General features: G+C 37.8%; 1 protein-coding gene across 1 annotated transcript in view; it reads left to right on the top strand.

Annotated features, from left to right (window-relative positions):
• The window catches only part of MAP3K5 (mitogen-activated protein kinase kinase kinase 5), a 98,796-nt gene that overhangs the window by 67,249 nt on the left and 17,945 nt on the right, over nucleotides 1-13,602 (top strand). Inside the window, exons 13-19 of the mRNA XM_036380260.2 lie at nucleotides 3,171-3,266; nucleotides 4,731-4,812; nucleotides 6,257-6,390; nucleotides 10,286-10,413; nucleotides 11,359-11,495; nucleotides 12,108-12,213; nucleotides 13,187-13,344. Of these exons, the coding sequence (XP_036236153.1) occupies nucleotides 3,171-3,266; nucleotides 4,731-4,812; nucleotides 6,257-6,390; nucleotides 10,286-10,413; nucleotides 11,359-11,495; nucleotides 12,108-12,213; nucleotides 13,187-13,344 (841 nt within the window). The remainder of the gene's footprint in view (nucleotides 1-3,170; nucleotides 3,267-4,730; nucleotides 4,813-6,256; nucleotides 6,391-10,285; nucleotides 10,414-11,358; nucleotides 11,496-12,107; nucleotides 12,214-13,186; nucleotides 13,345-13,602) is intronic.

The raw sequence follows: 13,602 nt of genomic DNA, 5'->3' as shown, positions 1-13,602 counted from the left end.
TCTACAGAGTTTTTTTCCTAGTTTTTTGAAGGCAAGTATTGTTTTGAGTGGATGAGTCTGCAGAACTAGGCCTGCTTCTAATCTATTTTTGTATCAAGACTATTTTTGGCTACTTTGAGGCTCCTAGACTTAAAGCGGTCTAGGAAGGGGAGGTTCCCAGCTTTATAAAGATTCTCAGCCCTTCTAGACTAGTAAGAGTCAGCTTTAGAAATGCAGCCTTAACGTACAAAGCAGGTCTTTGTACATGATCTTGGAGGCTTTTATGACAAAGACCTCCATAAATATTTATGGTACTCCATAAGGAGACAGCAGGTCTGAAGAGACACCTGGCTTTGAAATGGCTCGCGTTTTTGGTAAACACTTCAGAGCAGTGACAGAGGGTCACTTCTTCTGCATGCCGTGTAACAGCCAGTATAATCAGCATTTTGTTTCACAAATAGTAGGGTTCAGCTCTCAAGAGCTGCAAAACAACTTGGAATGTATGTAGAACTCCCTGAGCAGAACAGTGCTAAATCACACTCTGTATGTGGGAAGTCATAGGAGTTGGCTTTGGAGTAAGAAACTCATCGATTAGCGGTTTGTGTGCCAATGTAAATACCTCTGATTCTGCCATATGCCCTCTTGACCTCTTAAATACAAGTGTTTCTTATTGAATCAGCCCAGAAACTGCTGTTATTCTTTAAAGGATTTATAAGAGCTTTTGGAACATGGCTGTTTCTTCAAGGTACTTTGCATCTTGAGTTATCAAGCAAAGTTCCTACTCTTCTGCAGAGCTGGCAGCATATGAGCAAGAAGGTAGGAAATTTATTTTTCCAATGGAAGATTAAGTGGCTGTCTGAAGTTTGGTAGACTACAAGTTGGCTTTTACTCACTGTTCAGAAGTTCTGGATTATGAAATAACCACTACTCGTGTTGTTTCTGTGGGAGTGTGCTTCAGAGGTCTGCATCCTGTTTCTTTTGTAGCTCAAGAACTTAGACAAGCTTGAGACAAGGATATTTGTTTTCCATCCCAAGTTCTTGGAGCTTTGAATCTCATCAGACTACTTAATTACAACAAGAGGTGCCTGTACTGCTAGACTTCTCAAAAACACACTGAAGTTCCACACAGCTCGTTTTCTGTGATTCCTGCCAGTGTTCACCTGTTGAATCTGCTGCTTCTTCTGAAAGTACTAGTAATCAGTAGTTACAGCATTTGCAGTATTTCTTATCGACTAAGGGGAGTTCTGGATGCACATGAGCTGGGCACAAGGCCATGCTGCTCTTGCTTCCCTATTTGTTTGTGGAGTTTAGCAAATTCAGCCCCAGTTCTGCTGTCACAGATGTAGTGGGTACTACATCTGCTTGGGCACTGTCAGAGTGAGGCATTTCCTGAGCAAATTATCCTGTGTCTTTTTATAATTCAGGTGATTTTTAGTCTTCCTTTTTCTAGTTGAGCTTTTTTTTCTTTTTTTTTTTTCCCCCCCAGGGAGGAAAGCAACGTATAAGCAACGTAAACCCTCACTTAAAGGTCTTAAATATTTATGAATTTCCCTGGCCTATGTGTACACTCCACATTCTTACCCTTTTATTCACTGCTGTGTTTGTCAGTGGTTTCTGGGCATGTCAGGTTTCAGCTAACAATTTAGTCAGTCAAATGTTTCAATGCACATGGAAATTGAATGAGTAATTCTATTAATATCAGTTACTCCAGTTCTAGAGAGTTTACTTATATGCTGGAAAAGCTTGAATTAAAAGTTAGTTTATAAGCTCAGGATGGTGACTGTCTCCCTAAATGCGTGCACTAGTTAGCATTTATGAATTTTCCTAACGTAAAAATAAATGAGTCACCACACCCAGAGACAAATATTCTTACAATGAAGCTCACTCTTTTCATAAGTAGCTTTATGAAGGGCAGACACCCCAGCTTGTCTAAAGAGTCATTTGTTCATCAAAACTTAGAGGGTTTTACAATAGAGTAACCATGAAGGAGAGCAAGGATCCGACAATCTTAAACACCTATTAAAGGCTCAAAATTCCAAGTATTTCCTGATACTTTAAAAAATTCACCCTGCTACATTAATCAAATCATCAATCCTTTGGCAGAACATAATACATAATTCTACTTTATTGTGCTACAAATTAAGTAGTAACATGATGGCTGTCTTGATCCATCTAAAATAGATTGATTTCACTAGGACTATGGATTTTTTCCAGTATATTAATAAGCTTAATAAGGAGACTTAATTTGTCTTGGTTTCTCAAATACTGCATTATTTCCCCTTGTGACCCTTCTAGCCATTTCCCTTCGTCCTTTTCCAATATAGTGAGAATCAATTATACTGCATCAGCTTGACAGCTGGCACTCAATATGTAACAAAGTTACAGAAAGAGCTATTTCAAATTACATTTAATATTTTCTATAAGGAGCGGAGTAATGACATGCATATAAAACAGTTCTGGTGAATGAATATCTTTGCACGAACTGCCGCCTACTTGGGGTGGAAAACTGGCAACTGTACAAGAGTTTGCACCTCTTCTGGTTTTGCACTGAGACATTCATGCATCCATAAGAAAATGGCATACATGCCTCCTCTTTTATCTTTGCTCTGCAGTTATAGCAGATAAAACCAAAACTGAAGGAAGACGTGAGCGGGCAAGTGTAATAAAGTAATTCACCTCATATTTAGATGCTGACTTAATTTAAAAACAGTTTTCCTACTTACTATCAAGGTACCAATTAACAAGGAGCTGAGTAGAAAATTTTGTGTTCAAAATTGAGCTGTGGCTGATGTCTAAAGCACAAAGAGCTCTTTATTTCAGTTCAAAGTCTAACTTTCTAATATGATGCTTAAAGGATGTTTCATTCTGGTTGCAGGAGTTAAAATTAAGGCCTTTACCTAAATGTACTGAAGACAAAAATGTCACAGGTCAATGGAAATCTTCCTTTGAATTTCTTTGCTCCTACTATTTGTTGAGCAATGTGTAGACTAGCGGGGCAAGCTGAATGATAGCAAACATCAGAATGTGAACTTTGGAGGATACAAAAGAGTCATTTTACAATAAGGAAAAGCTATGGATTCTCAGATTTAATCTGGTGCTTTCCGATGTTAAATGGGTTGATCTGTATGGTTTGACAAAACTGGTAGAAGTCTAAATGCATCTTTCAATAACTTTCTTGGCTGTTCTTTCAGCATTTCAAAGTTTGAAGAACGATGCTGTTTCTTGTATGTGCTGCACAACTCGGATGACTTTCAAATCTATTTCTGCACAGAACTTCATTGTAGGAGGTGGGTCACAGTGTTATTTTAAAAAAGCCATGGCCTGTGATGGGATAGATCCCTGCACGCACAACAGGGACTGACTGTTTCAGAACTATGGTGAAAGTTGATCTGAGCGTCCTCAGTGATCAGTGTGTTTTGTGTTGAAGCTTAATGCACAGCATCCTGTGTACCTTAATACACTGGAGATCTGATGTATGAAGGGTCAAAGAACAAGCTCAGGCAAACATTAGAAGCAAATACAATTATAAATCTAATTATTTTTTACACACACCTTTCTGGGATTTGTATTGTAATACTTACAATATTACGGTTTACTAAAAGTGTGTGCCCCCAGTTCAACAAAGCATCCTACTAAACTTCAGAAGGACTTATTGAAGTGGGAACATTTGGAGTAACAACAAAGTCTGGTCGAGATTTCTCTGTAACTGTAAATACAGCTTTACTTACAATTAAAAACCAACACACTTGATTTCCTTTTATTAGCATATGTTTACATAAATAAGATTGTACATCTGTCTCTGCAGGAAAATTAGCAAAGCTTTGTTGCACAAAATTAGGGGTGTCTCAGTTTCTCTAAGCTGTGTTTCTGCTCCATAAGCTTGAGGCTGTAGTGTTGAATTGATCCTGGAAGCACTCCCAAAGGAAATTTCACATCTTTTTGTGCTAAAATGGCTGCAAATTTGCCTAAAAGCACTGCAGGTGCTCTCTATTAATGACTGGATCCCCCTCAAAGCCCAATCTCTAGCTTGTCCTTCATCCATTCCAGTTCATATAGGTTCTTGATGATGTTCATTCCGCTTCACATCTGAGCTCTTCTGAAGAGATAAGTAAGCAATACCTTAGCATGACATGGTTTTTGTACTTGCCTTCTTTCAAAAGGGTAGAATTTATAATAGTATAATTATAATAGTATATAATAATATAAGTATATAGTATAAGTATAATAGTATAATAATATAATTTTTTAAATGAAAGGTTATGAAATCCTTTCCATTCAAGGAAAAACTTGAAGCTAGCCTTCCTACACTACAAAATCTCTTCCAAATGTAGCAAAACTTCCCGGCACTTCTCATGATGCTTCAGTGCTTTCAATGGACATAAAGAAATGTGGTATAGGATAAGCATTTCAACTGAGCTGTGGATTTTGAAATACTAATTCCACTGGTAATTTCAGATATCATGGATTTTTTGCACATGCAAAAGGAGTAGAAGCACTTCAGATTTTGATGGCTAAATAACCATGTAAACCAAATTTTTCTTCTGCAAGAAATGCAAGCTTGAATACTGAATTTATACTGGCTGTATAAATTATATATACATTGTTATTACATAATATGTAGTCATATAAAATAATAATTACTGTACTTAATTCCTCTCTTGATCCCTTCATTACTTTGTTCCTATACTGTCTCAAGTTACTGTCTCAAGTGTGTGTTTGCTTTTTTCCTCTCCTTTTTATTTTTGGTACAGATTTTTTGACATGGTGAACAGTATCACTGAAGAAATGGGGAAGACTACAGAGGAAGGGGAATGTGATGGAGATTCTCTAGAGGTATTTGTGCTTTTTTTTCTCTCAACATACAAAATTATGGGCTTCTAGTCTAGTACTTCACTGAAGTAAATTATTCATTCCTTTTCTAGGGATTAATGAAGTTAATTAGTGAAGTTACTGTTTACACTGTGTTCTCACCTGGAGTTTTATCTGGACACACACACACAGTTGGAGAGGTAGTACCAGACTATTGGGTGCAATTGCAGTTCTTAAGGTGTTTAAGCCTTCTTTTAGGTGGCAGGGAGCAGAATAGAATACCTAAGCCCCTGTCCTATCACATGAAATTCTGGTGTTTTGAAGCTCTAGAGACATCCATAACTAACTGAGAGAGTCAGTGCTGTGTGATGAATACAGACAGCTCTCTGTCCCCATTTTGATGTTAGCATTTTATAACACATTTTATAACATTCTCTCTCTGAAATCAGAGATTGAACACAGGGAAACCACTAGGGTGACTCGGGGCAGAGAAAAAGAGCCTCTGTTGAGAACCTTAGGGTGCCTGTTTGTTTATTTTAGCAAAAAGAAAAGCAGTGGGTGACTTCATTACAGTGGTAAGTATTTTTGCAGGAAAAATAGCAATGTGCTAATGGTCTCTTTACTCTGTTGAATAAAAATGTAATTTAATAATGAAAACAAAAAAAATTCATTAAGAGGCATGACAACCATGAGAATAATTCATTGTTGAAACAAACTACTAAAAGAAGTAGTGAATTCTTTCTTTTATTAAAAAGATAGCTGTCTTTATATGGAAGAAAATAAAAAAAAATACTTTAACTAGGCCTAAGCTACTGGGTTTAGCACAGGAGTGAGCTTGTGAAATTCTGTGTCTGCGTTACACAAGGGGACCCATTGGTAATCTCTCTAACAAATGTTTTGGGGCTGGCCTTAGGCTGTTTGAAATTCCAACTCAGCTGAAACCACGCTTAAATGCGCTGCAGTGCTGACTAACCTCCATTGGCACAGTCTGCTGGCAGACCTGGCAGTGTCAGAATTGAGGCTGTGCTGGTTTTGGAAGCCGTGGGGAGGTCAGGAGAGCCCCTGGGAGGAATGAAGTGTGTCCTGCCTTGCTCCCTGTGCCCGAGCAGGAGCTGGGCTCTCCGTCTGGCGCACAGTGAGTGCCCTCTGTTGTCGGCTCTGCTTGTAGAGCTCCTGCTGGCAGAGCTGCGGGAGCTGCTCTCTGAGACACGATTTGGAACTGCACCGACTGGGTAGAGCCCAGCTCAGCTCTTCCCTGAAAAGGCTACCTCAGAAGCCACTGGGGAAACATCGGTGTGTCTGCACGGCATCCCAGTTGTCATCTTAAAGTGTTATTTTTCCTTCATCCTCTGTGTTCTGCAGAAAGCTAACTGGCATCTTGGATGCCTTAGTTATGATCACAGGGTCAGATGGAATAAGTGTTATCCTTCTGCTCCATTTCATGTTGTTGTTGTTGTTTGCTCTGCAGTATGATTATGAGTATGATGAGAATGGTGAGCGAGTCATTCTGGGAAAAGGAACGTACGGCATTGTGTATGCAGGACGAGATCTGAGCAATCAAGTCAGAATTGCAATTAAAGAAATCCCAGAGAGAGACAGCAGGTATAGTAACTCTGGCTAATTCCAAATTTTGGGCATTACATGATTTCATCATTAATGTGTTCAATCAATTTGCTGATCAAAGAGTGCCTCTTCGACAAAGCTGCCAATAAATTACCTGTCTGCAGTATATAGTAGTGTTCCCTTTCTTTGTAATTAAATGTTTCCAAGTTGTGGAGTAGATTGTGATCACAATTGAGAATTTAGGTGTTTGCTGGGTTTGGTACTAGTGTTTTTTTCTTTGAAACAAATGAAAACTAAACAAAAAACCCATTGAAGTGCCGAATATTACTTCAAACATCTGGTCATGAGCCCTATCTACCTAGACATACGCTGGCATGTCCTCATAAAAGACCTATTGAAATTCATTATTTGTGCAGTCCTTTAAAATTCCGGGCCTGAATTGTTGATAAAGACATTTTTCTTTCTTGTTTTTGCACCAAATATTTTGAAGCCTCAACATTAGAATAAATCATGTGGAATAATCTCTTTGTTAATTTTTTTTTAATGCTGAGTGTCTCTGTATGTGTAACTCTCTCTCCTGTATTAAGTTTTCCATGTAAGGACCAGCCACTTCCTGTCCTTAGTATTTGTGTATATGAAGTCTACCGGTCTTCATAGTCTTATGCTATTTTGCATACACAGATTTCCACAAATATTGTGATAAAAGTGATATGAAATCTAAAGAGTTTCCAAGGGAAACTGATTGTATTAAACTGTCAAGCTTAGCTCAGTTTCTTCTTCATGGGTCTGTCTTTTTCGTTATTCTGTTCTGACTTATTTTTTCTTTGATGTTTAAAAATTAGCCCTTCTTGATCTTTTGGAACTCATTTATAGATTGGCTGGTCAAATGGATATGTGGTTTAATAATTTCTCCATTCTTATAATCTCTTAAAGGTATTAGAACTTAGATTATGGAGAGGGGAATCCTTCCATCCTCTATATTGTTATTCCAAATTGAACTTCAATATATGTTATGATTTCCCAGAAAGTATGGCCTTATTGCATAAAATAATCTGTTGACCCAAAATAGTTGCAAGTTTTGTGTATGTTAGAAGAATTTTCTTGTAACAACTGTGATTAATAGAAAGATAGCCTGAATACAGCAGTAACTACTTCAAAGAAAAAAAAATCCAGATTTTTCTTCTCCAATACACATTTTAAAAGAATTTTTAACAGAAAAGGTTTCAGGTTCAATGTGCGAAGGGTACCACAAAAAGAGATTGTTAGGAGGCTGTTAGTCTTTCATCTAAATATTTAGAGGCTTCCAGAAAGAATTTCAAGTATTATTCTTTTAATAGCAAAGTAAGAAAAATTTATTAATTCATTTCTGATTAGTTGTAACCTGATCTTTTCACACCTTGAAAGTCTATTGAAAGAAAACAATCTCTGAAGTTAATTTGTATTATTTTATAAGTAAGAATTACCACCTTTTGAATTTGTAAAAAATATATAAGTTCTGAGTCAGGCAGGGCTGGAAATTAAAATATTTCTATGCAAAAAACAGCGAGTCTTCAATTTTGCTATATGTTGAATAAAAGCTATTGAATAATATACTTGTCAGGAAATGTTAGACTACAGAGACACATTCTCCATTCCAACAAAGAGGAAACCAGGAAAAAAAGCCAGGAGAGCTGTTTGAAGGAAAAAGCATCTCCTGGAAAACTCAGACATAAAAAGGAAGCCTACAAAGGGTGGAAGCAAGGACACGTAGCCTGGGAGGAATACAAAGAAATTGGATATTGTGTGAGCAGCCAGGGATCAGGTTAGGAAAGCAAAAGTACCTAACAGAAGTAAATCTCACCAGGGATGTCAAGGACATCATGAAAAGCTTCTGTAAGTACATTGTGATAAAGAAAGGCTAGGGAACATGTGGACCTTCTCCAGGAAGAAACAAGAGGCCTGGGTATCCAGGACATTAGAAGGCTGAGTCTTCAACAATTGCTCCAGCTACACCATCCAAGCCACAGGAGGCAAGGGTAGGGATTGGGAGAATCAAAAACCACACTCTGTAGAAGATCAGGTTTGAGGCCATCTGAGGAACCTGAACATGCGCATGTCCATGGGGCCTGAAGAGTTGCATCCATGGGTTCCCACAGACCAGAAAAGGGAAATAAACCCCCTGTTTTTAAAAAGGGAATAAGGAAGAGCCAGGGAACTTAATAAAGGTTCCACCTCTCTGTTGATTTTGATCATGGAATAGGTGCTCTTTAAAACTGTGTTAAGGCACATGGAAAATAATGAGATGATTGGTGACAGCAGACGTGGCAACACTAAGGACAAATCACACCTAACAAATTTGATGGCCTTCTGTGACAGGGTTACAGCAGTGGCAGATAAGGGAAGAGAGACTGACAAGGCCAGCTTGGATAAAGCCTTGAGCAACTTGGTCCAGTGGGAGATAGCCTTTCACATGTCAGGAGGGTTGAAGCTTTAAAGTCGCTCCCTAATTCCAACCATTCTATGATGATGATTAAGAATTTTTGTTCATACCATTTAAAGTCTTCTAGTGATTAAATTCTAAAACAAAAAGTGCTTCATCCTAGGGAAAAATTTTCTTATGGCTTTACTTTATTTGAAAAATTATTTTGTTGCTCAAGTCTCAACTGTGCTGTTTAAAAGTGCAGGTGGAAGGATTATAATGGTCTCTCTGCTGCTGCTCAGAATTAATATCTCATTAGCAGGAATGAGATATTAATTCAGGAATGCAATCTTTGATTTTGCATTTCTGTATGACTAACAATGTAGTCAGAATATTTATAATCATGTGGAGAGGTAAGACAAAACTCAAATTAGTTTTTAGTAAACGGACTCAGAGTTGCATAATCATACTTTTCATTAACCAAATAATTATTTTCTACAACAGTTATTCTCCAGTGGGATTTTCAGATGATCACTTTTTTTTTCTTTTCCCTACACCATATTAAGAGTTCAACCTCCACTAGTAGCTTGATGCTCTTTGAGGGAGAGGTGATAAAAGGGAGTGAAAGTCACAGGTACTTTTCCCACAACAACCTCAATTGCAAATGCTGGAACTACTTTTCACATTTGGACTGACAGAAGGAGGTCGGTGTCCTTCATCTATTTCAGCTACCCTGAAAGTGTTGCCACAGATGTTAGTGCTTTAGAGAAGATAGCTACCAGACTGTCAGCATATTGTCTTCATTTTGCCAGAAATACACAGAAAATACACAAAATCTGACAGCTGACCCACCTCCAAGGGAAGGATTAGGGCAGGCCTAAGTTAGGAAGAGTCTCAGGATGGAACTAATACATTACCTCACCACATCAGCTGCTGAATTCTGGTGGTGTTCAACACTGGAGACAGATCCTGACTCCAGAAACTTTCTTGCCAAAAAGCCTGTTGAAAAGCATATCTCTTAAAAATACTTTACCTTGGACTAAATTGAATTTGGTAAAGTTGTTTCGATCTGTTGTTTTAAATATATCTTGATTAATTATTTCTGTTTTCTTACTCTGATGCCCCATCTAGACTTCAGCAAAGGCTTCTAACATAAAATTTAAATGGTGATTAATTGTCATTATTGAACTGTTTTTATTTATACACTGGCTTTATAGTTTACTAGTTCACTTTGGCACCAATATGAATCCAACCACTTTCACAACTGTTCTCTTGGAATTAGAGTGGAGTGTAGTTTATTTTTCAGAATTATTTTTCCTCACTCTATGTATGTTTGTAACATTTTGTATGTATGAATACACAATATTATATTTTTTTATATGTTATTTGTATTTACATATGAACGCATAATATTTTAGTATGTGCTGGTCACAAACAGTGTTGTTAAATTCATTTAACAAATACTCGTTTTCAAAGTAAGCTGTTTCAAGGCTTTTTTCACCAAGGTGAAGAATAAACTGCTTCTTTGCTTTCCAGGTACTCCCAACCTCTGCATGAAGAAATAGCTTTGCATAAGCATCTCAAACATAAGAACATTGTCCAGTATTTAGGTTCTCTTAGTGAGAATGGCTTCATCAAAATATTCATGGAACAGGTGCCAGGTGGTAAGTTTTGGGAGAAGACTGGTTTGGTGGTTGATTGGGTTTTTTTTGTTTTTTTTAGCATTTTAAAAGTATAAAAACATATAATAGGGCCATGAGACATATTTCATACAGATGTAATATTCTACAGTGTCTCTTTCTGAAATCAATAGGGATAACTGTGTCTTCAAACTGCTTGAGTAGTTAGATATGGTGTGCTACCAATAAATCTCAGATCATTGCTATAGCAGTTGAGCTCCATTTACCTACAAATCAGTGATGGACTGACCTTGGCTGGATCCCAGGTGCCCACCAAAGCCACTCTGTCATTCTGCTCCTCAGCTGGATAGGGGAGAGAAAATGCAACCCAAGGCTCATGGGTCATGATAAGGGCAGGGAGAGATCACTCATCAGTTACCCTCACAGGCAAAATGGACTTGACTAGGGGAGACTCATTTAATTCATTGTCAACCCAATCAGAGTAGGGTAATGAGAAATACAGCCAAATCTTAGAAACACGTTCCTGCTACCCCTCCCTTCTTTCTGGACTTAGATTCACTTAGGATTTTCTCTTCTCCTACCTGTGGTGCAGGGGGATGGGGAAAGTGGTCAGTTCATGGAAATTGTCACTCCTTCCTCCTCAAGAGGAGGACTCCTCACTTCCTTACCCTGCTCCAACATGGATGGGGTCCCTTCCAAGAGAGACAGTCCTCCATGATCTTCTCCAATGCAAGTCCTTCCCATGGGCTTCAGTTTTTGCAAACTGCCCAGGGGATACTGATACTCTCTCTTTAATTGCACAGGCCAGTGGTGATGCAAGAAAGCATTTGACTGGAGAGGACTTTGGTTATAGACAAGATGCCTACACTTGGATTGGGATTGATGCTTCTTGTTACTTTTTTACCTTTGGGGGAGAAAGCAGAATTTAATTGGATTTTTATTCTCACTTTTTGCTCTCCAAAATTACAGGCAGTCTTTCTGCTCTTCTACGATCAAAGTGGGGACCATTAAAAAATAATGAGCAGACAATTGGCTTTTACACCAAGCAGATTCTTGAAGGATTAAAATACCTCCATGATAATCAAATAGTGCATCGAGACATAAAGGTAAGGATTTGCAGAGAACTAAGCCTGACAGTGTTATGTAGCTGCATAACCATTTATTTATCCTTTAATTTAAAACCTTTTTTTCTGAAAGCTCTCTGCTATACTCAGCCATGGGTTACATAGGTGAACCATTGTTGATTTCAATTTGCACCAACAAAATATGGTTTTTTTTTTTTTATTTTAGGAAAATTCTCATATAGCAACCTAATATATGACAAAGTAGATACTTTGTTTTCTGGTTTCAAAGACATGACTGAACTTTCATAAAATCTGATTGAGGTGAAGAAGATTGTGGATGGTATAATTAGCAAGTTCTTTTCCAAGGAGATTGCAGATGAAAAAGTGCTTGGCTTGTTTTTTAAAAAAAGCCATTTTCCCTCTTTTAGTATTCTTTAACTGAACTCCTTCTGGTAAGAGGGGAAATTCACTCTAAGATGAAGGTTTTGTTAATGGGATTGCATATGGCAGGAACACTATTGATTTCTCTTTCATCTCCTCTCTTAAGAAGTCACTTACTTAGTAAAGAGTGTGTTGTAGAAACAGGTTATGCAAAAAGTCTTAGATAAAGGGTCTGCAGAGAATAATAATTGCTCTGCATGTTCTTTTCCTCAGGGTGATAACGTGCTTATCAACACATACAGTGGAGTGTTAAAGATTTCGGACTTTGGAACTTCAAAGAGACTTGCAGGAATCAATCCTTGTACTGAAACCTTCACTGGTATGTTCCCAGAGGAGATTTTTCTTATCCTCACTCGAACTGTGTATGTAGGGTCAGAATCCACAGATGCTGAACTTTCATTGACTTCAAATCAGTATAAAAGGTTACTGGAAGAATAACTTTCGGAGATATAATCTTAAGCTACACGCTGTACTTGCATGCACTGTTCAAAGAGAGTGCTGTTTTGGATGTTCCACTTGTGACATCAAAGTCCTCTACAGCAGAAGAGCTGTTTCTCTCCTGTGCTTTATTTGAGTCTGTCTCCTTTGTGCGTGTAGCTTTTTCATCTTGCTGATCTTTTTCTTTCATGATTGGCTTGGACATCCTGACTTCATGGCCAGAATTGCATATCTGCAGAACCTGTCATTCAGTTACTCCTCCCTCTGCTTGATAATTTGATTTGGGTGTTAAATCATGCAGTGACACTGCATTAAATAGTTATGTAAAATGAGAAGTGGCTGTTGTTACTTTAATTCCATCCTTTGCCCTTCCATTGCTTCTGAAAAAGGAACAGAGTGCAGGATGATGTGTCGCATTAATTCCCTTACTTCAGAAGAAAATGTTCATCTCACCTACTCTTTTAGGTTAAGATCTCAGGTTTCTCTTCCTTTTCCGCTCTGGGTACAATTCAGAGTTCTTTCCCGTATTTTAATCTTAAGATAAAAAAAAAAAAAAAGAAAGCTCTCTTTGATCCTTGATTGAAAGCTCATTGAAACATTTAGCAGTTGTCATTGGACATTGAAAAGCGATCTCCAGATCAGTAGATGATACCAAATGCTTTAATATCTTGAGCAGTATTTTGAGTTTTATATAGAATGCATGTGAAAATTTTTGAATTTTGAATAATAAAAGGAGATTTTTTAACTCTTCTGATATTGCTCACTCCTCAGTCATTTTGTTCCTCTTGTCTTTTAGCTATCTATTTGCAGCATTATTACACCTAAGTAAACAAAAAAGAGTGTGTTTTAAACAGGTACCCTCCAGTATATGGCACCAGAGATCATAGACAAAGGGCCACGTGGCTATGGGAAGGCTGCAGACATCTGGTCTTTGGGATGCACAATCATTGAGATGGCTACAGGGAAACCCCCATTTTATGAACTGGGAGAACCTCAAGCAGCCATGTTTAAGGTCAGATATCTTTTTTGTACAGCTGAGTCATATTTCTAAACATAGGAAATCTGATGACTGTTTTGGAGAATTAAAGGTTGCAAGAAAGGGAGATAAAGGAAGTGCTTGGATTCTCTTAAGAACAATAATCTGATTCACCTGAGAGGGAGCACTCTGTATTTTTGAACAGATTAGTAGAAAGGTAGCAGATATTCAGGAGCCTGGGTGTTAAGAAAAAACACCAAACTGAGAAAAAGAAACAGTTCTCTGCTTTGTGAA

Source organism: Molothrus ater, chromosome 3, assembly GCF_012460135.2.
Source record: "Molothrus ater isolate BHLD 08-10-18 breed brown headed cowbird chromosome 3, BPBGC_Mater_1.1, whole genome shotgun sequence".
Taxonomy (NCBI): domain Eukaryota; kingdom Metazoa; phylum Chordata; class Aves; order Passeriformes; family Icteridae; genus Molothrus; species Molothrus ater.
The sequence above is the reverse complement of the archived record's forward strand: the minus strand, read 5'-3'. Positions and strand labels throughout refer to the sequence as shown.